The 25,611-nt window shown below is 42.6% G+C and overlaps 1 protein-coding gene across 2 annotated transcripts in view; it reads right to left on the bottom strand.

Moving 5' to 3' along the window:
* LOC132378243 (retinoic acid receptor beta-like) overlaps positions 1-25,611 on the bottom strand; it is a 205,980-nt gene that overhangs the window by 14,791 nt on the left and 165,578 nt on the right. For both annotated transcript variants that reach the window (XM_059944989.1, XM_059944990.1), the window contains one exon: positions 16,777-16,953. In XM_059944989.1, the coding sequence (XP_059800972.1) occupies positions 16,777-16,953 (177 nt within the window). The remainder of the gene's footprint in view (positions 1-16,776; positions 16,954-25,611) is intronic.

Below are 25,611 nucleotides of genomic sequence, written 5' to 3'. Positions count from 1 at the left end.
AGGCTATTCACCTTCCAGGAGAAGGCAATGGTGAAGCTCTTCTGTAGGAAAACTTGCCAAGAGCCTTCATGGTCTCCATGATCGTCTACGTCATACGACACGGCACATAATAGTGACGGTGATTTGTTATAACCTCATTCAAATAAAAATTGTGCAGCTAAGACTAGGTGAGAGTGAATTGAATTCAATCATTGTGGTCTGAGTCATAATGTTCCAATAAATGTAAAACTGATACATCGAGTATGCAATTTCCTTTCCTTTGGCAGATTTACTGAGTATTATAGAAGAGTGCACAGACCTCTCATGTTTGGTGAGAAGGGACCATTGGATCATACAGTAATATCACTGGTCCTTCGTTGAAAATGTTGTTCCCACAGTCGAGATTCTAATAGATTCAGAATCAGGAGTTTATTTTTATGGCTAAATAAAATATAAAGTCATGTGACAGTGTGACCGGGTCATAATGATGAAAACCCCCATTGTGTACACACCACGCACTCACGTGTATCCTCACAAGCATCTTTCCCATCTTCCAGATGGGAAACGGTGGTGAGATAAGACCAATCTTAAAATAGCATGGCTTTTAATTGTCATAAAGAACAGAATTTACAGCAGCTGAATCACAAACAAGAGAAAATCTGCAGATGCTGGAATCCAGAGCAACACACACAAAATGCTGGAGGAACTCAGCAGATCAGGCAGCATCTCTGGAAATGAGTAAACAGTCGACGTTTCTGGCCGAGATCCTTCAACAATTCGATGAAGGGTCCAGCCCAAAACATCAACTGTTTGCTCTTTTCTAGAGATGCTGTTTGGCCGACTGAAAATGTACAGTGGATTCTGGCTAACTGGGACACATTGGAACCAATACATTTTGGTCCATTAAGCCGAAGTTTCATGAAAATAGTTAAAAGGGTGTAAAGAAAGACAAACCACCATTTAAATGAGTAACAAATTAAATATTTCAATGAAATACAGAACAAATTATATCACTACCAATACAACTACAGTACTATAAAATTCTTAATAGTTCATAATAGTTACTGAGAGAGGAATTCATCCAGTATTCACTGCTGTGTTCTTTTGATTGACTGTAAATGAACAAAATCAATGCAGACACCTAGTGCTGATAGTGGACTGCTTTCATACAATTCTTTCAATGATTCCATCCTCCAAATCTTCATTTTCATTGTAACTTTCAAGATGATTGTCGACACTTTCAAATTCTTTGTTGTTTCTAACTTGATGAAGAAGTGAAATCACTTCATTTTCACTCCTAGCTGTTTCTGACATCTCCAAGCCTGAATGCTTGAAACCGCAGTGAACAAAACAGTTCTGAATTGTCTTACTGCTTATTTCTTGCCAACTATCAGTGACAAAAATCACTTCTTTTTGAACACAAACACACACGACCGATGCTATTTAAAACCAGCTTTAAGCACAATGTAGTGTCTAACAACCACACAATGTGCATCTGAATGATGCGAGACAGTGACCTGTCCCAATTAAAAGGCATAGTGTCCCAAATAAATGAAGGGAATTCTGGCTATGTTCTCAATTAGTTTTTGTTCTTTTAAAAGTTGTCCCAAATAAGTGGCTGACCCAATTAACCAATGGACCAATTAGCCAGAATCCACTGGACATCAATCTAATTTCCATTAAATTTTGTAATTTAGCAATATTAACTCAGTACCTCCTGTACCTAATAAAGTGGCCACTGTCTATTATCATGACATTGTTGTATAATAATGAACAAAATGTACTTCATTCGAATCTCCATTGACTTCTGTAATGTAGCAATGCTGACTAATGGGGTGAAAACTCTCACCCCCAAGACAGTTTGAGAGGGATGTGGAGGGTCCAAACAATCAGCTTTGCTGCCCCTTTCATTTCCCTTTTCAAATCGGTTTCAGGTTATTGGATTGGTGTTAATTTAATCACCGGCTGACTAATGCCAGATAGTGAATCTACTGTAAGTCTGTACTGGTGGCCTCCCAGTCTAACCTTATTCATAAGCCCATAAGGTATAGATGTAGGTCATTTGGCCCATCAACTCTGCTCTGCCATTTCAATCATGGGCTGATCCAATTCTTCCAGCCATCCCCACTCCCCTGCCTTCTCCCCATACCCTTTGATGCATCTCAGTTCTAAATGGACGTCCTTCAATTCTGAAGTAGTGCCCTCTTGTCCTAGACTCCCCTACCATGAGAAATAACTTTGCCATATCTAATCCGTTCAGGCCTTATAACATTTGGAATGTTTCTGTGAGATCCCCCCTCATTCTCCTGAACTCCAGGGAATACATCCCAAGAGCTGCCAGACATTCCTCATACGATAACCCTTTCATTCCTGGACTCATTCTTGTAAATCTTCTCTGAACCCGCTCCAAAATCAGTATATCCTTTCTAAAATAAGGAGCCCAAAACTGCACACAATACTCCAAGTGTAGTCTCACAACTGCCTTATAGAGCCTCAACATCACATCCCTGCTCTTATATTCTGTACCTCTGGAAAGGAATGCCAACGTTGAATTTGCCTTCTTCACTACTGACTCAACCTGGAGATTAACCTTGGTGGTATCCTGCACAAGGACTCCCAAGTCCCTTTGCATGTCTGTATTTTGAATTCTCTCCCCATCTAAATAATAGTCTGCCCATTTATTTCTTCTATCAAAGTGCATGACCATACACTTCCCAACATTGTATTTCATTTGCCACTTTTTTTGCCCATTCCCCTAAACTATCTAAGTCTCTCTGCAGGCTCTCTGTTTCGTCAACACTACCCACTCCTCCACCTATCTTTGTAACATCGGCAAATTTAGCCACAAATCCATTAATCCCATAGTCCAAATCATTGACATACATCGTAAAAATCAGCGGTCCCAACATTAAACCCCTGTGGAACTCCACTGGTAACCGGCAGCCAGCCAGAATAGGATCCCTTTGTTTCCTGCCGATCAGCCAATGTTCCACCCATGCTAGTAACTTCCCTGTAATTCCACGGGGCTTTATCTTACTAAGCAGCCTCATGTGTGGCACCTTGTCAAAGGCCTTCTGAAAGTCCAAGTACACCACATCTACTGCATCTCCTTTGTCTACTCTGCCTGTAATTTCCTCAAAAAGTTGCAGTAGGTTAGCCAGGCAGGATTTTTCTTTCAGGAAACCATGCTGGTTTTGGCCTATCTTGTCATGTACCTCCAGGTACTCCGTAATCTCATCCCTAACAATCGATTCCAACAACTTCCGAACGACTGATGTCAGGTTAACAGGTCTATAGTTTCCTTTCTGCTGCCTCCCACCCTCCTTAAATAGCGGAGTAACATTTGCAGTCATCCGGTACATTGCCAGAATCTATCGATTCTTGAAAGATCATTGCTAATGCCTCCACAATCTCTCCAGCTACTTCCTTCAGAAGCTGAGGGTATATTCCATCAGGTCCAGGAGATTTATCCACCCTCAGACCAGTAAGCTTCTTGAATACTTTCTCAGTCGTAATTTTCACTGCACGTACTTCACTTTCCTGACACTCTTGAACGTTCGGTATATAGCAGATGTCTTCCACTGTGACGAGTGATGTGAAATTCGCATTCAGTTCCTCTGCCGTCTCTGCAACTCTCATTACAGTATTCCCAGCGTCATTTTCTATTGGTCCTATATCTACCCTCAACTCTGTTTTACCCTTTATATACTTAAGAAAGCTTTTAGTATCCTCTTCGATATTAGTCACCAACTTCCTTTCATAATTCATCTTTTCCTTCCTAATGACCTTCTTAGTTTCCTTCTGTAAGTTTTTAAAAGCTTTCCAATCCTCTATCTTCCCACTAACTTTGGCTTCCTTCTATGGCCTTTTCTTTTGCTTTTACTTTGGCTTTGACTCCACTTGTCAGCCATGATAGTGTCCATCTTCTATTCGAAAATTTCTTCTTCTTTGGAATATATCTGCCTTGCACTTCCCTCATTTTTCACAGAAACACCAGGCATTGCTGCTCTGCTTCCTGCTAGTGTCCCTTTCCAGTCAACTTTGGCCCATTCCGCTCTCATGCCATTGTAATTTCCTTTATTCCACTGAAATACTGACACATTGGTATTTATTTTCACTTTTCTCAAGTTTCAAAGTGAACTTATTATGATCACTGTTCCTTAAGGGTTCCTTAATCTTAAACTCTATTATCACCTCTGGATCATTGCACAACACCCAATCCAGCACAGCTGATCCCCTTGTGAGCTCAACAGCAAGCTTTTATTAAAAAAATCCCTTAGACATCCTACAAATTCTTTCTCTTGCGGTCCAGTACTGACCTGGTTTTCTCAATCCTCTTTCATGTTAAAATCCCCAACGATTATCATAACATTGTCCTTCTGACATGCTTTTTCTATCTCCTCCTGTAATTTGTAATCCAAATCCCAGTTGCTGTTTGGAGGCCTGTATACAACTGCCATTAGGGTCCTTTTACCCTTGCCATTTCTTAACTCAATCCTTAGAAACTCTACACCTTCTGATCCTTTGTCATCCCTTTCTAATGATTTAATATTACTTCTTATACACAGGACCACACCACCTCCTCTGTCTACTAACCTATCTTTCCAATACACCGTATATCCTTGGACATTCAGCTCCCAATGGCAGCCGACCTTTAGCCAAGTTTCAGAAATGGCCACAATGTCATACTTGACAATCTATAGCTGAATTTCAAAATCGTCTATTTTACTTCTTATGCTGTGTGCATTCAAATATAACACTTCCAGTCCAGTATTTGTTGCTTTCTGTTTTAACTGCACCACGCCTCTATTACCCTGTAACTCACCCCACTGGCTGTGATTAAGCCTCATCTCCTGCCTGTTCTTTCTATAATCTCTGTTGTAAGCTACCTTTGATTTATTTCTGTTTTCCCCTTCCTTAACCCTATCACTCCCATCCCCCACTAAATTAGTTTAAACCCTCCCTAACAGCTCTATTAAACCTGTCTGCTAGGATATTGGACCCCTTTGGGTTCAGGTGTAACCCGTTCTTTTTGTACAGGTCTTAACTCCCCCAGAAGAGGCCCCAATGATCCAGGAACCTGAAGCCCTGCCCCCTACATCAGTCTCTCAGCCACACATTAATATGCTTGATCATGCTATCATCATCATATCCCCTGTATCTGGGTGAGCTATGTTGTGTATTTAATATTTCAGTAGTATTTGTGTAATATTGTAAATATATTGTTTAATTGGGCATTCTTGTTTATTTAAATAATTCCGTATGGGTCACGTGTATAAATATGTGATGGTGTACGTCATTGTGTTTCCACGTGGTGTGTTCGTGCTTTGCTTAAAGTGAGGAACAAATTGAGACTCACATTCTTACTGTCTTGTTTTTCCTTTGAAATAGCTTAACGTTTTGATCTACAAGCCCTGAATTGGCCCAGACTACTTTTTGTAGGTGCCAGACGGTGCTGTAGTGCCACCCAGACCAGACTTTGAGGCGAGTGGTCCCCGGTTTGAATCCGGCCAGCTCCTTGCATGCTTTCCATCCGTGCTGGGTTGAGTGTCGAGCTAACAACTTGGCCTCGTAAAAAACAAGCAAAGCTGCTAAAGAAATGGCAAGATTGCTACAAGGCGCGGAAAAGAACAACAATTTTTTTGCAGGCGCATATAGAATCCCCAAAATCATTTTCACAGCCTGCTGGTGGAATAATGAAAATACCCTTTGAAGGGTTTTTATGCCCCAAATTAGCATAAGTATGTATCAAAGAATATCTAAAAGTGTAAAGACAAGAGAAATACTGCAGATGCTGGAAATCCAAGCCACACACACAAAATGCTGGAGGAATTCAGCAGGCCAGGCAGCATCTGTGGAAAACAGCAGTTGATGTTTCAGGCCAAGACCCCTCAGCAGGAAAAGATTAAATATTAGCTTTATTTGTCAAATGTACATCAAAACATGGAGTGAAATAAGTTGTTGGCATCAATGACAAACATAGTCTGAAGCTGTGCTGGGGCAGCCCGTGAATATTGCCACACTTCTGGCACCAACATAGCATGCCCACAACCTAATAACTCTAACCCTCATGTCTTTGGTATCTGGAGGGAACCAGCGTACCCTAACAAATTCCAATATCAGCAGACAAGTTACAATATACAGGCAAAGAGGTTATCATTCAGAAAGTACTGTTTGCTCTCAAATTTATTCCATAGTTGCTTTTCAAGAATTCGTTTAACTCGCTGTAGTCTGTCTACATCCTCATCTGTTAATTGTTCAATTGTCAGTGTAAACACCAAACACTTAAAGAATAGTGAGCTGTGTTGATTGTGGACTTCAGGAAGGGGAAGTCAAAGGCACACACACCAGTTCTCATGGAGGCATCAGAAGTGGAAAGGGTTAGCAGTTTTGAAGTTCCTGTGTGTCAGCATCTCTGGAAGAACTACCTTAGACCCAACATATTGATGTAATTACAAAGCAAGTACGCCACCAACTCTGTTTAATTGGGAATTTGAGAAGAGTTGATATGTCATCAAAGACGTGAACAAATTTCTACAGACGTATTGTGCAGAGCATTTAACGGATTGCATCACAGTCTGGTATGGAGGGGCCACTGCACAGAATCAGAAAAATTGTAAACTCAGCCAGCTACATCATGGGCACTAGCTTCCCCAGCATCCAGAACACCTTCAAAATTTGATGCCTCAAAAAGGTGGCATCCATCATTAAGGACCCCCATCACCCAGGAAATGCCCTCTTCTCATTGCTAGCATCAAGGAGGAGGCACAGGAGCCTGAAGACATACACTCAATGTTTCAGGAACAGCTTCTTCCCCTCCATCATCAGAATGCTGAATGGACATTGAACCCATGAACACCACCTCACTATTTTTTCCTCTCTTTTTCCACTACTTGTTTATTTTTTCTTTTTTATATATACTTCTTGTAATTTAGTTTTATATTTCTATGTATTGCAATGCACTGCTGCCATAAAAAAAATTTCATGATGTATGTCAGTGATATTAAATACAAATTTCAGAGTTGTATTTGGATATGTGCTTTGATAATAAATGAAACTTTGAACCTTTGAGTCTGATTCTGTTTATTCTTGCAAGTGAAAGTGTATGAAAGGTTCCTGACTGTGTATGCCTTGATGTTGCACTGACCTTTTAACGTACTCTAAGATCAATCTAACCCTTCCCTCCTACATAGCCCTTAATTTTTCAGTCATACATGTGCCTGTCTAAGAGTTTATTAAATGCCCCTAATGTATCTGCCTCTACCTGGCATGGTGTTCCACCACTCTGTGTAAAAATCCTACCCCTGACATCCCTCCTATACTTTCCTCCAATCACCTTAAAATTATGACCCCTCACCTTAAAATGATGTCCCTTGGTATTAGCCATTTCCACCATGGGGAAAAGTCTATAGGTGTCCTTTTGATCTATGCCTCTTGTCATATAACATATAACAATTACAGCATGGAAACAGGCCATCTCGGCCTTTCTAGTCCGTGCCGAATGCTTACTCTCACCTAGTCCCACCGACCTGCACTCAGCCCATAACCCTCCATTCCTTTCCTGTCCATATATCTATCCAATTTTTTTTTAAATGACAATATCGAAACTGCCTCTACCACTTCTACTGGAAGCTCTTTCCACACAGCTACCACTCTCTGAGTAAAGAAGTTCCCCCTCGTGCTACCCCTAAACTTTTGCCCCCCCCTTTACTGTTAATATGCTTATTTGTAGTCAGTGCCTTCTGCCTCACTCACCAAACACTTGAACCTGCTTACAGATATTTGGACTGAAGTTTCGATATCTGTGCCGTACTGCTCTGTGACTGAGTCTAAATGATGATCCATCAAGTCCCTCCCATTTCCACGTGTGTTGTTTCCAGGTCTCCTCTGCACTGTAATTCTGTGTGTGATGAAATAACGAATGTTTCACATCTGACAGTAATGTGCATGCCCCAGTCGCCTGTGTGTGTGTACATGCCACACAGAGAGAAGAATTGCACCTATTTTCTGGAAGTGGGCTCCTGGGGTATGTTGTAGCTCAGGATGTTTACTTGTTATGTTTATTTTAAATTCATCACGTTATTCTCAAAAAAATGCTGCCTCAGGTGTTAGAATTGGAAGGCCAATGACTCTCATCAGGTTTCGTTTTGCCAGATATTAAATCTGGTTATTTTTGCTTCTTTACTGTTTAGCCATACTGGTCTGATAGATTTCCGATGCTTTTCTTCCTCAATTTCTCACCTTTCTAGGATCAAGGATAAACCTTATTTGCCATATACACTCAGTGGCCAATTTATTAGGTACACCTGTACACTTGCTTGTTAATGTAAACATCGAACCAGCCAAGCATGGGGCAGCAACTTCATGCATAAAAGCATGCAGACATGGTCAAGAGGTTCAGCTGTTGTTCAGATCAAACATCAGAATGGGGGAGGAAATCTGATCTAAGTGACTCTGACTGAGGGATGATTGTTGGTGCCAGACGGAGTGATTTGAGTATCTTACAAACTGCTGATCTCCTGGGATTTTCAGACTCAACAGTCTCTAGAGTTTACAGAGAATGGTGGAAAAAACAAAAAAAAAACAAATCCAGTGAGTGGTAGTTCTGTGGGCAAAAACTTGTTATTAATGAGAGAGATCAGAGGAGAATGGCCAGACAGGTTCAAGCTGACAGGAAGGTGACAGTAACTCAAATAACCACACGTTACGACAGTGGTGTGTGGAAGAGCTTCTCTGAAAACACAGCACATTGAACCTTAAGGTGGATGGGCTGCAGCAGCAGAAGACAATGAACATAAACTGAGTGGCCACTTTATTAGGTACAGGAGGTAACACATGAAGAGCTACTGTGGATTAGGATTTTGCTGTGGTGAGTTGGTCAGGGTGTGACACACAAGAAAACACCATTCAACAATTATAAAGAATGAAGGTTTATATAACAATCAAGTTAGTAGTTAAAGTACCAATATGGGAATAAATGTAAAGAATGATATAAAATATCAAGTTAGAGGTTTGCTGGGGAACCTGCTTTATTTCTGGTGCCTTTAACGTTTTGTCTAAATTGATGCATTTTGCAGTGTTCATGTTGCTGTAGTCAATGCAACAGTTAAACGAGCTCGGAAATTCCTTGAGTTTCGCCCTGTGGCAATGGTGTCTGGAATAATGATCTCTTTGTGAGTGAGTTCACTGGAATGACTGATTCATTCTCTCCCATGCCCTGAAGACAACCAGTTGGTCTGGAGGAAAGGCGGCAGGCTGCATCAAGCACATACATTTTGTAGACGTGAACAATCATTGCAGACAGTATCCACCCTGCAAACTGCCTGGTCCAAGAGCTCCTTCTTGGAAAATGCAATAGGACTTCGACAATAAAAACTACATGTCACCTTAAGAGGTTGAGTGGGTGAGAAGCTGTTCCTAAAACATTGAGTGTGTGTGTGTGTGTGTGTGTGTCAGTGTGAGTGTGTGTGTGTGTGTGTGTGTGTGTGTGTGTGAGTGTGCGTGTGTCAGTGTGAGCGTGTGTGTGTGTGTGTGTGTGTTTCTAGACACTGGTGAGTATCTGTGTGCATGTACTTCAATGCTGAAGAGCCTAAAGACCCATACCCAACAATTTAGGAACAGCTCCTTCCCCTCTGCCATCAGATTTCTGGATGGTCTATAAACCCATGAACACTACCTTGCTCTTCCTTTTTTCGCACTATTTATTTATCTGTAATATATTGCATTATTCTAATTTATTGAGATACAGCACAGAAAAGCCTTCCAGCCCAATGAGCTGTGCTATCCAGCGACCCATCTATTTAAACCTAAGCAAATCACAGGACAATTTACAATGACCAACTAAACTACTAACCTGTGTGTCTTTAGCCTGTGTGAGGAAACCCATGCGGTTCATGGGGAGAACAAAGAAACTCCTTATGGATGGAATTGAACTCTGAACTCTGATGCTCAGCATCATGGGAGGAAACCGGAGCAACCAGACGAAACCCAGGCACTCAAGAGAACATACAGACTTCGTATATACTGCAGAATTAAACTCCCAAGTCTGGTGTCCCGAGCTGTAATTGCTACGGTGCACTGACCACTACGCTACCGTGACTTTACACCATACTGCTGCCTTTAAGAACAACTTTCATGTCACATCAGTCAGTGATAATGAACCTGCTTGTGATTTTGAATTGTGCATATGCATTGGAATTTTCACCAGCTATTGCTGGTTAAGAGGGGATTGAGCTAACCCTGGTAGGCAGGTGCAAAAAAAAAGATTCAAAGGGGTAATGGAATGATCAATTTTACTTGGAATTGGAATAGTTTTATGACTGCCACATGTGCTGAGGTACAGTGAATCAATTATCATGCTTACTGGATCAGATCATTACACAGTACATTGAGGTAGAACAAGGGAAAACAATAACAGAGTGCAGAATAAAGTGTTAGAGTTGCAGAGAAAGTGCAGTGCAGACAGAAAATAGCCATAGCAAGGCCATAGCAATGGGTCAAGATTCCATTGTAGCGTCCGAGGAACAGTTCAATTTTGCTTGTGTCCAATTACTGTGGTCTCTTTTCAGTGAAGATTATCACAGTGGGATGTTTTGACATCGGGCTAAGAGCTACACCTGACCACACTCAGGTTCTTTGGCCCTGAGCCTCAGCTTAATAAATCAGTGATGAATGCAGTGTATAACAACAGGGACGCTCCTCAGTTGTCATTGCAATGAGACTTTATATCTATAAATATTAAAGGATATTTCTCAATAGGAACTAAAATAGCAAACAAAATGTTGTACACTTTGCTTAATTATTTATGAATTAGTAAATAGGTTTATTATTTGCCTCACACAAAATGCTGGAGGAACTTGGCAAGTTAGCTGGCATCTATGAAGAGGAATAAAGAGTTAATGTTTTGGTCTGAAAGGCCAACTCTATATTCATTTCCATGGATGCTACCTGACCTGCAAACAGCAAATAGCTGTTTCTCCAGCATTTTGTGTGTGTTGCTCTGAATTTCCAGCATCTGCAGAATCTTTTGTGTTCATTACTGTCACAGCTACAGAGACTCAGTCTGTCTTGCATAAGGTTCATACAGATAAGAACCATTACACAGTGCATTGAGGTAGAACAATAACAGAGTACAGAATAAAGTGTAACAGTTGCAGAGAAAGTATTTCAAGGAAGCTCAAACAGAACAGGTGGATGGTGCATCTGCTGTGGAAAGACCTAGTTAGATTAGGGTTGTGTTTACTGTAGATTGAGGCAGATTTACAGTAATGGGGAAATGGGAACACCTCTTTTTCCCTTATTAGGGGGAGAGAGAGAGCCTGTGGTCTGTTGAATTACTGGGTGAACAAGTAGTTTTTGGAGTTCTGCAAGTCTGTGTCTTTGCTGATACTTTGCTGCACTTTTCAGTGCTCGGGGGGGGGGGGTGCTGTCGCATATTGCTGGTGGGGAGGGGGGTTGGGGGCTTTGGGATTCTAATATTTATCTGTCGTTCATTCTTCAGGGCACTCCTCTATTTTCGTGGATGTTTGCGAAGAAAACACATTTCAGGATGTTTATTGTATACATTTCTCTGACAATAAATGTACCTATTGAAATCTATTTACCAGAAAGCCAGCAGAGCAGAACAGGTTCAATGCTGCTGGGGTGGCAGTTAGTGGCAGCTGTAAGATCGGGGTTTGCAAAGAAGGAGTTTACACCTTCTCCCTTTGACCATGTGGTTTCCTCCTGGTGCTCTGGTTTCCTCCCACATTCCCAAGATGCGTGGATTAGGGTTAGTGAGTTGTGGGCATACGATGTTGGTGCCGAAAGTGTGGTGACACTTGTAGGCTGCCCCCAGCACAATCCCCACTGATTTGATTTGATGCAAAAAATGCATTCACACAAAATGCTGCAGGAACTCAGGTCAGGCAACATCTATGGAGGAGAACTAATAGTTGACTTTTCAGGCTGCAATTCTTTATAAAGGGTGGAGAGGAAGGGGAAAGAAGGCAGAATAAGAAGGTGGTGGAGTGGCCACATTTCTCCATATGTTTCAATGTACATGTGACAAATAAAGCTAATCTTTAATCTTTAAACTATATAGCTTCTGATTCAATCAATACCCAAGTGGATGAACTGTATATACATGTCATCAAAGACACTAATTTATTAAACTGTGCTTTTGACTTCCCCAGTAGACTGATCAATATTGGATGGTCCCAATATAATGTCCAATTAGGATGTACAACTCCAATGGATGGGTCATGCCTTACTCCCCTCACTCCAAAACAGATCCTTTTCTCCCAGTTAAAGGAAGGTCACCGAGCCCCAGGTGGGCAAAAGAAACGATTCAAAGATAATAACAAAATCAGCCTGAAGAAATCCAACATTATATCTAAAAGCTGGGAAGACATTACACTCAATAGACAGACCTGGAGGAAATCTGTTCAAGAGGGAGCTGCACTAGATGAGAACGAACTCCGCTGTGTCGCAGAGAACAAGCAACGCTGCAAAAAAAGAGACCGTACAGCCAAACGACACAACCACTGACCACAGTCACCACCTACTCTTGCCCAGAGCACACCAGAACATGTAGATCCCAGATCGGTCAAAACTGCAACCTGAGGACCATCAATAGACAACTCCTCCCATTCAAGATTCAAGACTGTTTAATGTAATTTCCAAATTACATTAACAAATTAACTGCTACTCCAGAGCCAATGCAGCACAAAAAATTACACAATAAGATAACAAAAAAATCAAATAAAACACAATAAATATATACATACGGTAAAAAAAACTCCCTCCCCCTCCCCTCTTCCGCTATTCCCCACTCTGGTCTTTTACATCTTCTCACCTGCCTATTACTTCCCCTGGGTCCCCTCCTCCTTCCCTTTCTCCTACGGTCCACTCTCCTCTCCTATCAGATTCCTTCCACTCCAGCCCTTTACCTTTCCCACCCACCTGGTTTCTGGCTATCCTTCTTGCCCCCCACCCACCTTTTTATTCTGGCATCTTCCCCCTTCCTTTCCAGTCCTGAGAAAGGGTCTTGGTCCAAGGTGATGACTGTTTATTCATTTCCCTAGATGTGCCTGACCTGCTGAGTTGTTGTATGAAACGTGAGTGTGTAGTTTATACAGTATACATAAATTGACCATATGTCCATAACATGTTGTTAGGCACAGGAGTGTCTGTACATAAAGTGACTGACAAGAAATGATAAAGGAGTGGTGATTGGGGGCATGGAGGGGGAGTAACTTTACTTCTTGGGGAAAGTAACTGTTTTTGAGTCAGGTGGAATATCACACTAGAGTTGAGAAATCTGCAGTTAAATGCCGCTCCATCTTTGCTTACCAGTGTTTCCTGACATGTCTTGTTACTGTTTTTATTAGTGCGGAGGTGTCTACCATGTTTACTTTAGGTGAATTGGGGAGTTAATGGCTTGTTTGTTCAGTGAAGTTACTGCTACTAACCAGCGCAGAGTGCTTTGATAGTTCTTGGCCCCGTTTATTTTCAGTCAAGTGGCTGGAGAGATTGTTTCTGAAGCGTAAAACTACTGACAGATTGACTCCGGCCATCTGACAGCAATTTACCAGACCACAGCTTTGATTGGAAAGAAAACACTATCGATCAATTTGTAGGAAGAGAAAAAAGTTACTGCTACATAAAAAATTACTATGTAATCCTTTCCTTTTGTCTTTGGTGATGTACTTGGTAGAAGATATTGTGTAAAAAGTATGTTAAGTACATCACTATCATCATTATGTGCTGTGTCATATGACGAAGGTGATCATAGTCTCATGATCATAATTGTTCTTCGCAAGTTTTTCTACAGAAGTGGTTTGTCATTGCCTTTACAAGACGGGTGAGCCCAGCCATTATCAATGTTCTTCGAAGATTGTCTGCCTGACATCAGTGGTTGGATAACTTGTGATCTGCACCAGCTGCTCATACGACCATCCACCACCTGCTCCCACAGCTTCACGTGACCCTGATCGGGGGCTGAGCAGGTGCTACACCTTGCCGGAGGGTGACCTGCAGGCTAGTGGAGGGAAGGAGCTCCTTACATCTCCTTTACTAGAGATGTATCTCCACCACAGCACCCGTGTTAAGTACAACACACACACAAAACGCTGGAGAAACTCAGCAGGTCATGCAGCATCAATGGAGAGGGAATAAACAGCTGAAGTTTTATGCTGAGACCCTTCATCAGGACTGGGAAGGAAGGGGGCTAAAGCTAGAACAAGAAGATGTGGGGATGAAATAAGAAGCTGGCATGGGATAGATGGAAAAGGTAATGGCTGAAGAAGAAGGAATCAGAATCTAGAAGACTCTTCCATTAACTGCTCCCTATACACATAGGAACATTCTAACATATTCACTATCGGGTTGCATCATGGTCTGATACAGCAATTGAATGCAAAGCAATGTGAGAAGCTGCAGAGTGTAGAAAACTCTGCCTGATACATCACAGGCACACCCCCAACATCGGTGATACCTAAAGGACACGGTTCTATCATCAAATATCTCTGCTCTCTTGGTATGTCATAATTTGAGGGATGGTGTTTTTTTATTTATCACATGTACATCGAAACATCAAAGCATGCAGTGGAATGTGTTCTTTGTGTTAACAACAAACAGATTCCAAGGATATGTTGGGGGCAGCCTGCAAATATTGCTTTGCTTCTAGTGCCAACATGGCATGTCCACAACTTACCAACCCTAACCAGCACTTTGGACTGTGGGAAGAAAGCCGAACAGCCGGAGGAAACCCACACAGTCATGGGGAGAACGTACAAGCTCTTAAAAAACAGCGGCAAGAATTGAACCTGCAACCCATACGCTACCATGCCACACTTATCGGCAGAAAGTACAGATGTCTGACGTCCCACACCAGCAAGTACAACCTGCTTCCCTTTGACCGTGGTACTGACAGGTAAAACTCTACAGCTTAGCAACACTATCACCATTCTGCACTGAAATACATGTTTTTTGGTTCTTATCAAGTTCAAATTTATTGTCGTTCAACCACACACATGTACACAGCTAAATGAAACAACATCCTCTGGGACCAAGGCACAAAACACAACTATAGCACATACTGTATATCACATACTGCTCATAAAATAATATTAACAGATCATAAAAGTATTCTGTAGATGTACAAGTTGTCATAAAGTGCATATATGACGTATAGTTAAATATACAACTGTGTTACTGTTACTGACGATGTCAAAAATAACATGTACTGAGTGGGAGCAGGGCATTCAGAACTCTCACAGTCTGGTGGAAGCAGCTGTTACCCAGCCTAACTCTCCTTGTTCTTATACTGTGGTACCTACTGCCTGACGGTAGGAGATCAAAGAGATTGTGGGGTGGATGGGGAGGGGTCCTTGACAATATTGAGGGCTCTGCGAGCAGCGTGCTTCGTGTATATATCCTGGAATGAGAGGGCTTTGTTGGGGATAGAGTCCCCGATGACTCTCTCATCAGTCCTCACAATCCATTGCAGGGTTTTGCAGTCAGGTGCCTTGCAATTCTCATACCAGATGGTGATACAGCTGGTCAGGACACTCTCAATGTGCTATGCTAGAATGTGGTTAGAATGTTCTTTCTTGTAAGATTGCGCCTAATTTATGAATAATTTATCTTTTTCTTGTGAATGCTGTTTGTCTGCTGCTCTGTGTCTGTGAGGCTGCTGTAGGTATGTTTTCTACTGCACCTGACTTGTGCATGTGACAATGCCCCTTGACTTTGACTTGGCCTAAGATCGCAGTGCTCTCAGCTGGTTTCAACACAATAAGTGGAAATTAAGGGCAGATTATGATGAAAGAAGGTAAAACTTTAAAATGATTCTGAACACAGAACATACAGCTCAATACAGGCCCTTCAGACCATGATGTTTTACCGACCTTTTAACCTACTCTAAGATCAATCTAACCCTTCACTCCTGCAGAGCCTCTATTTGTCCATGTGCCTATCAAGAGTTTCTTAAACAACCCTAATGAATCTGCCTCTGCCATCATTCCACACACCCAGCTCACAGTACCTGGACTGAGTAATGTGAAGAAGTGGTGGAGGTTACCAGCCCCACCAGTATTTAAGAGGCATATGGATAGGTAATTGGAGGATAGTGGTTTGCAAGGTCATGGACCGAACATGGGCAGCTGGGACTAGGAGGAGGGGTGCTGTGGTCAGCACGGACCAGGTGGGCCAAAGGGCCTGTTTCCGTACTATATGACTCTATTGCTCTATGACAGAGTGGACAGACAGCACCCTTTCCCCAAGGCGACAATCACCAAAACCAGAAAGCGGAGGAAAGTACAGGGAGGACGTCAGAGGTGGGTTTTTTACAGAGAGGGGGAAGTGCACGGAGCACTCTGCCAGGGGTGGTACATACAGAGGTAGACACATTAACATCATAAGACCTTGGAGCAGAATTGCACCATGACCGATTTATTATTCCTCTCAACCCATTCTCCTGCTGTCTCCCTGTAATCTTTGATGCCCTTACTAATCAAGAGCCTATCAATCTCTGCTTTAAATATACTCAATGATTTGGCCTCCACAGCTACCTGTGGTAATGAATTCTACAGATTCACGACCCACTGATGAAAGTAATTCCTCCTCATCTCTGTTCTAACTGGATGTCCCTCTGGACCTAGACCCCCCCCCCCCCCCCCATGACAGGAAACATCTTCTCCACTTCCAGTCTATCAACATTCGATGGGTTTCAACGCGATTCCCCCTCATTCATGTCCAGAGCCATCAAACGCTCTTCTGGTGATTGGTTACTTTCATTCGAAGTGTGGTACTCACCAGGATGTCCAAGCAGGCAGCTTTGAGAAGAGTAATCTGATCTGCAATGGTCAAGCTTGTGAAGCCAGGCAGCCTCTTAGCGAATTCCACTATTTTGATAATGCACTTTGTGGCAAGTTCACTGAATTTGTCCCACAAACCCAGGTCAAGCCGTACTCGGTGGTCAGCACTGGAATTCTGTAATCAACAATATCACTGAATGTATAATCACTGTGAAGGAAGAGCACATAACAAACTCAGTCTAGTACAGCTTATCGATTCACATAAAGACCAGAACTTAAACTGCTGCTGGCCAGAAACTTTATAATTTAATTTAGAAATACAACATGGTACAAGGTTCTTCTGGCCCAACAGGTCCACCCACCCAATTGACCAATTAACCTACTAACCTATACATCTCCAGGATGTGGGAGGAAACCAGAGCACCCAGAGGAAACCCGCGAGGTCACGAGAAGAGTGTACACACTCATTACAGGCAGCGGTGGGAATTGAACCTGTGTCGCTGGTGTTGTAATAGTGTTATATATGCTGCCCATGCATTTTATAATCCAATAAGAATGTTTCCTTTGTAAATTAATAAAATTTTATAAACTTAACAGAATAATTTAATGGATAGATTTTAATGAAAATACCTTTAATGAAATGTATTCTAAATCTAAGTTACAAGCTAAGTGGATTCTCACAGAAAATAAGGATCAACAATCAACTTTATTCACCATATACATTTACGTGTATTGGGAATTTGCAGTGGTATGTTGGCATGACATGCAACAAAAAATAACATTCAATAATTATAAAGAGTAAAGAATTATATAAAAAATAAAGTTAGAAATTAGAGATGTGGAATAAAATGTGCATAAATACATAAATACTCGTAAATACAATATAAACAGCATTATAAAAATGTGCAGTGACTAGCTGCTGGGATTAGTTGATCAGATGAACTGCCGGGGAAACAAACTTCTAAGACAGCATAAACACAAGACATTCTACAGTTTGCGGGAAATCGAGAGTAACACACACAAAATTCTCGAGGAACTCGGCAGGTCAGGCAGAACGCATGAAAAGGAACAAAGTGTTGATGTTTCGGGCCGAGATCTTTCATCGTATCTCAGGAATATAGGCCTTGATGAAGGGTCTTGGCCTGAAATATTGACTCCTTTCCAGAGATGCTGCCTGACGTATTGAGTTCCTCTAGCACTTGGTGTATTTTAGAGTGGCATGAAGTTTTTTTGCTTTCATTGCTCTTTGGGACTCAGCATATGGGTACATTCAGATAGGACTTGGTTAAAATAGCAAACTTTGGGAGGGACAAATGAAGTTTGATGGATGATTTCCAAAGCTCTCCACAGCCACATCTTTCTTCATAGAGATCATGCTCTATCGTGACCAAACTAATTGAGATGGAATGCAAAAATACATCATCGCTCATTATTTCTTTTATTTAATGGATAATATTTATTGGTGAGCAGCCTGTGAAACTGTACATGTCAGAGAAATGATTAAAGTCATATTCAGAATGAAACAATGAAGCAAGTCCCATGTAAGTTCCTTTATAATTCACAGTGTTTGCAATAGCGTGGTTAAGTGAAGACAATTTTTGACTTAAATTTATTTTTTTTTTTAATTTAGTGATTATAGCAATGTAACAGGCTCTGCTGACCCAATGAGCCCTTAATGCCCAAATACAGGCACTTTGGCCCTAGACTCCCCCACCATAGGAAACATCACATTCACTCAGCCGAGGCCTTTCAACATTCAATGGGTTTCAATGAGATCCGCCCTCATTCTTCTAACTACCAGTGAGTACAAGCCCAGAGCCATCACATACCTTAATCCTGTCATTCCCAATGTCATTCTCGTGAACCTCCCCTGGACATGCCTGCACAACCTTTTCTTATATAAACACCCTAAACTGTTCACAATTTTCAAAGTACAGTCTGACAAATGCCTTATGGAGATTCAGAATTATATCCTTGTCTTCCATTCTAGTCCTCTCAAACTGAATACTAACATTGCATTTGCCTTCCCTACCACTGCGTCAAGATAACCTTTAGGGAATCCTGCACAAGGACTCCCAAGTCCCTCTGATCTCTCTTGCACCAATCTGATTTTCCAATTTACCTGCACCCTCCACGACCATGACCATTGTAACAATGCCCTTATTGCATGCCTTTCCCGTATCCTGGCTATAGTATTCAGTGCGACTGTATATAACTCCCATCAAGGTCCTTTTACCCTTGTAGTTTCTTAACTCTACCCGCAAGAATTCCACATCTTCTGATCCTATGTCACCTCTTTCATTTTTATCACCAGAGCCTCCCCACCCTCTCTGCCTACTTAACTGTCCTTTGATACAAGGTGTATCCTTGGATGTGCAGCTCCCAACTAGATCATCTTTCCACTATGGCTTCAGCCTCTTCCTAACTCCTTATACTCACTGCGCAGGACCTCTTCCCCCTTTCTACCTATGTCATTGGTGCCAATGTGCACTGCAACCTCTGGATGCTCACCCTCCCTCTTGAGAGCCTTCTGTATCTGTTCTAAGACATCCTGGAGCCTAGCACCTGGGAGGCAACACATCATCCTGGCTACTCTTTTGTGGCCACAGAATCTCCTGCCTGTTCCCCTAACCATCGAGTCTCCTATCACTATTGCTCTGCCTGACTCGCTGAGCCTATGGGTGAGCCACTGTGCCACTGGCTTGGCTTCTGCTGCTGTGTCCTGATAGGCCATTCCCCTCAGCAACAAGAATACCCAAAGGCGTGTACTGAGAGGAATGGCTACAGAGAATCCTGCCCTGACTGCTTAGTCCCCTTGCCTCTCCTGGTAGACACTTCACCATCTCCTTTCTGAAGCCTGCACTCTGGATGTGACCTCAGTAACCACATCCTTACGCTGTGTTGGTTGTCAGCACAGACAATGCACCTTGCTGTATGTTTCCATGTACGCGTGATGAATAAATGAATTCGATCCGCTCAGTTTCTCAGACTCCGTGCCTTGGCCAGTGACAACATGCACACATTCCAGCAGGGGTCATCAGAGAGCAATCAATGGAGCAGGCCATTGTGGAATTCTTCAGATTCAAATTAATTTAGTTCAAAGTTCAAAGTAAATTTTATTATCAAAGTGCATATACGTCACCATATACACCCCTGAAATTCATTTTCTTGTGGCCAAACTTAACAAATCTATGGACTAATAACTATAACAGAATCAATGAAAGACCACCTAACTAGGTAGGGCACTCAACCAGAATACAAACTCTGCAAATGCAAAAGAAGAAACAATAATTGTAAATAAATAAACAATAAATATTCAGAACATGAGATGAAGGAAGAGTCCATAGGTTGTTGGAAAATTTCAATGATGGGGCAATTGAAGGTGAGTGAAATTATCCCATTTGGTTCAAGAGCCTGATGGTTGAGGGGTGATAACCTCCTGAACTTGATGGTGCAAGTCTTGAGACTCCTGTACCTTCTTTCTGATGGCAACAGTGAGAAGACGGCATGTCCTGGGTGGTGAGGGTCCCTGATGGTGGATACTGATTTCCTGCGACAGTGTTTTATGTAGAGGTGCTCAATGGTGGGGAGGGCTTTACCTGTGACAGACTGGGCCGTATCCACTACTTTTTGTAGGATTTTCCATTCCAGGGCATTAGTATTTCCGTACCAGGCTGAGATGCAGCCAGTCAAAATACTCTCCACTACACATCTATATAAGTTTGTCAAAGTTTTAGATGTCGTGCTGAATCTCTGCAAACCTGAGGAAGCAGAGGTGCTGCTGTGCTTTCTTTGTCATTGCTTTTATGTGCTGGGCTCAGGACAGATCCCCCAAAATAATAACCCCAAGGAATTTAAAGTTGCTGACCCTCTCCACCTCTGGTCCTCCAATGAGGACTGGCTCCTGGATCTTTGGCTTCCTTCTCCAGAAGTCAATAATCAGCTCCTTGGTCTTGCTGACATCGAGTGAGAGGTTACCACATCTATCACATGTATATGGACACATACAGTGAAATGTGTTGTTTGCGTTAATAACCAAAACTCTCCAGGATGTACTAGATCAGCCTGCAAGTGCTGCTACACATTCCAGCGCCAACATTGCTTTGTAGAACAACACAGAACGCAATAAACACATATACTGAACAACAAACAAACCCCATTCCTCTCTCGCACACACAAACATGGTCCACCAACCACATGTTTGTGGTCTTCAGCCTCCTGTGTACTCATAATTTCACAGACATTGGACTTCAACTTCCCCAGAAGACTCGCAGACTTCGGGCTCCGGCCTTTGGACCTAAACTTCCGGCCTTTCCCAGAAGACCCGAAGACTCCGGGTCTGGCCTTTGGACCTAACTTTTCAGAATTCCAATTTACCTTTGGGTTTCGATCTTTAGTATCGAACCCAGACATCGCTGATGACGATAAATAAAGTCTCCAAACTCGCCAATGATGAGTCCCCCAAGCTCTCGGCCTTGATCTCAGGATTTGCTAACTTGGGTAGCTCAGGGTCACCATTACTCATGTCACTTGCCTGTTGACTTGCTGATCTGGGGGGGGGGGGGGGCGCGCCAGCCTTCGTCCTCAAAGGTTCAAAATACTTTTATTATCAAAGTATGTGTACAGAATACAACTCTGAGATTCATCCTCCCACAGGCAGCCACAAAGCAAAGGACCACCATGGAACCCGTACAAGAAAACGCGAGAAAAAAAGAACAAGTTATGAACAACAAGTAGAATATCAAACATCAAAGCAGTAGTATTCAGTTTAGTTCAGTTCAACACTGCACTACTAGCCAATTCAGGCAGCAGGGCTATTCTTCACCGAAGTGCCCCAGTTGACGTCGATTGCCCCGATCAAACCGCTCAAAACAGCAAAATAAAGTGACAGAATTCAGAAACGCATGCAACTTGTCCTCTCTGATCTGCCGGCCCGACATCCAACCTCGGATGTCCTTCATCCTGGCCTTCAAATACAGAAAATGGAGAACAGAACAGAGGACTATACTCCAGCCTGACTTCTAACTCCCCCACATCCCCGACCCTAAACCCCTAGCTACCCCCTCTGTCTCCAAAACCATCCCTGCAAATTCAAAAAAAAGACAACTAAATAACAACTTGTGGTAAATTTAAACAATGAAGACAGGAGCGAAGGCGAAATTAATTGGAGGGGCGAGCCATGCTGGTGCATTGCGAGTCTAAAGTGTAACATGTTCGAGACGGGGGTGTCACAGATGGAGTTGTAGTGAGTGATTCAGAGAGGAGTCAAGGTGGAGGAGTTTTGGTACCTGTCCAACCTAACCTGGGTGCAAGATTGGATTGCTCTAGGCATCGTGCCGATTTGGAGAGGTCAGGAATGGCTCTGGAATGGGCGCCATTGTCTAGGCCCAGAGCATATCACTGCAGTGGGGCCCTGATCCTAATGTGAGGTGCGATCTGCTGAGTAGGCTGTCGAGATAGACTGGAAAGGGAGGTGTCAGGTCCGGAGGCGAAGGTCAGGCTGATTTCGTGCTGAGGATGTGAGACTGCCCCAGCTGTGCTTTGTGTTTGCAAGCTTTGCAGCGATTTGCCCCTCTAATAAGATGAACTAAGACTGTGGCTCTGGGAAATTCGGTCTGTGGTTTCACTTTAGTTTGAAATGCTGTTGCTCGCTTCTACTGTTTGCATGATCTGATTTCCTCCTCTTTTCCCTGAGCACTGAGGATGGTCTTTCTCTTTCTATAGTTGGGTTCTTTTGGGTTGCTTGTTTTGGGGCTGCCTGTAAGCAGACAAATCTCACGGCTGTACAATTTATACATAACTTGGTAATAAAGGTACTTGGAACCTTTGAACTAAATCTGAACAATGATCTTGACAGAGACCGCAGCTCAGCATCATCTTCCCAAGCCTGAGTTCAGGTATGTCTCTCTTCCTGACACTTTACTGGGGAATGCAAACTCCAAAGTTATCAAATCAAAATAAAATGTGTGCCCTGATGTGGCTGAGAGTTTATTCTTATGAAAGAAATAAACTAAAAAGCAACTACAGAGTAACTAAACTGGCACAGTAGTGCAACTTGTTGCAGCGTCAGTGATGAGGGTTCAATTCCCGCCACCGTCTGCGAGGAGTTTGTACGTTCTCCCTGTGACCGTGTGGGTGGTTTCCTTCCAGTCCAGAGATGTACCAGCTAGTTAATAAGTCATGTGCATACTATGTTGGTGACAGAAGACACCAGCGCATCCTCAGACCGCGTTGGTTGCTGATGCAAATGACACAGTTAACTAACATGAGACAGTCTGCAGGTGCTGGAAATCCAGAGCAGCACACACAGAACAGTGGAGGAACTCAGCAGGTCAGGGAGCATCTATGGAAATGAATAGACAGCCAGTATCTCAGGCTGAGGCTGGAAAGGAAGAAGGAAGAACCCAGAATAAAAAGGTAGGGAGAAGGGAAAGAGGATAGCTGGAAGGTGATGGGTGAAGGCAGGTACATGGGAAAGATGAAGAGCTAGAGAAGAAGGAATTGATCGGAGAGGAGAGTGGGCCACAGGTGAAAGGGAAAGAGGAGGGCACCGGGAGGTGATAGGCGGGTGAGAAGAAGTAAAAGTCCAGAGTGGGGTATAGAACAAGAGCGGACAGAGAGGGAATTTTCCTTTACCAGAAGAAGAAATTGATACTCATGTCGTCAGATTCGAGGCTATCCAGACGAATATAAGGCGTTGCTCCTCCACCCTGAGGGCAGCTTCACCGTTTCACTTTAAGTTTCGATGTTTTGATGTCCATGTGACACACAAAGCTAATCTTTCTTTAAGTTATTTAAAGGTTAACTTTTTTCAGGGTGGACTATTTACACATGACCTGATACCCTACCCTGAAGAACTGTACAGGCAGGCAACTCTTGGTCGGCAGAGTTTCAGCCTTTGCCTTGTTCTCAGGTCTGGTAGGTCTCCAGATCTCCCTGCTAAAAGCAACCTCGCTTGTATTTATTTTGGTAGTAAACCACAAAAGATCCCACACTGAGCTATCAGCTTTCAAAAATGCTCTTGGCAAAGGCTCAGAGGAATATTCTACAGGCCACCTGGGGACAAACAGAATTCATCTCGTGTTTAAAAACAAAGCAGAGGTCCACTTTTGCCAAAGATGTTATGATTGACAAGCAGGAACACAGCCGACGTTCACTCACTATCTGCACAAACACAACTAAATCTGTATGTCAGTCAGAGAAGATTGACAAGGTGGAATTTCCAATGTAATCCGACACGAAAAACATGACAAGTTTAAACATTTCAGTTCTTTTTAAGGCTTCAACATCAGAACTTCACTCCTGTATCCTCATAACTACCATCATGAGACACTATGGTCTAGAAAGAGTATTCTCACTGATCGTTACAAGCTCCATTCTAACGCAGTTAAAGGGGTACTTGTAGTATCTGAAGAATCAGTCATGGAGAACACTACAGCATAGAAACAAGCCTTTTGGCCCATCTAGTTCATGCCGAACTATTATTCTGCCTAGTCCCATTGACCTGCCTTCCAACCAGAGACCTCCATATCCATCCCATCCATGTACTTACCCAAATTTTTCTTAAATGTTGAAATCAAACCCATGTCCACCACTTCCTAATTTGGAGTATTTTGTATTGTTTTGGTCACCTACCTACAGGAAAGACGTAAATAAGGTTGAAAGAGTACAGAGAAAATTTACAAGGATGTTGCCGGGTCTGGAGGATCTGAGTTTAAATAGGTTAGGATTTTATTAAAAGGTTGATTGGAGGCTTGGTAAAGGCATACAAAATTATGAGGGTATAAATAGCGTAAATGTAAGCAGGTTTTTTGCACTGAAGTTGGGTGGGTCTACAACTGGAGGTCATGGGTTAATGGTGAAAGGTATAAGAGGAACATGAGGGGAAACTTCTTCACTCAGAAGATGGGGAGAGTATGGAACGAGCTGCCAGTGCAAGTGATGTATGCAAGCTCGATTTCAACATTTAAGAGAAGTTTTGATAGGTACGTGCATGGTAGGAGTATGGAGGGCTATGGTCTCGGTGCAGGGTGATGAGAGTAAACAGTTTAAATGGTTCAGCACAGACTAGATGGGCTGAAGGGCCTGCTTCAGTACTTTTCTATGACTATGATAACCACTGGCTGCTTGTTCCACACTCTCTCCCCCTCAGGTTCCCCTTAAACAGTTCACCTTTCACACTTAACTCATGAACTGTAGTTGTATTCTCACCCAAACTCAGTGCAAACACCCTGCTTGCATTTACCCCTCATAAGCTTGTATAAAGGGCATAGGGAATTTGAAATGGCATACCTTATTCCATAATAACAAGAGTGTATAAACGAGGGCTCCCAACCTTGTTTATACCATGGACCCCTACCATTTACCAAGGGGTCTAGGTTGGGAACCCCTTTTATAAAACAAATTTATTGTAGAACAATACATTTCAGCAGAAAAGAAATTATAGACCAGTTAACCTGACCTCAGTGGTTGGGAAGATGTTAGGATTAATTGTTCAGGATGAGGTGTGGAGTACTTGGTGACACAGGACAAGATAGTACAAAGTCAGCATGGTTTCTTTTAGGGAAAATCCTGCCTGAAGAACCTGTTGGAATTCTTTGAGGAGATTAAAAGTAGGATAGATAAAAGGGATGCAGTGGTTACTTGGACTTTCATAAGGCCTTTGACAAGGTGCCATACACGAGGCTGCGTACCAAGTTAGGAGCCCATGGTATTACAGGAAAGTTACTGGCATGGTTATAGCATTGGCTGATTGGTAGGAGGCAGCGGGTGGGAATAAAAGGATCCTTTTCTGGTTGGCTGCCAGTGACTAGTGGTGTTCCGCAGGGGCGGT

Source organism: Hypanus sabinus, chromosome 20 (assembly GCF_030144855.1).
Source record: "Hypanus sabinus isolate sHypSab1 chromosome 20, sHypSab1.hap1, whole genome shotgun sequence".
Lineage (NCBI taxonomy): Eukaryota > Metazoa > Chordata > Chondrichthyes > Myliobatiformes > Dasyatidae > Hypanus > Hypanus sabinus.
This window is presented reverse-complemented; position numbering and strand designations above follow the sequence as displayed.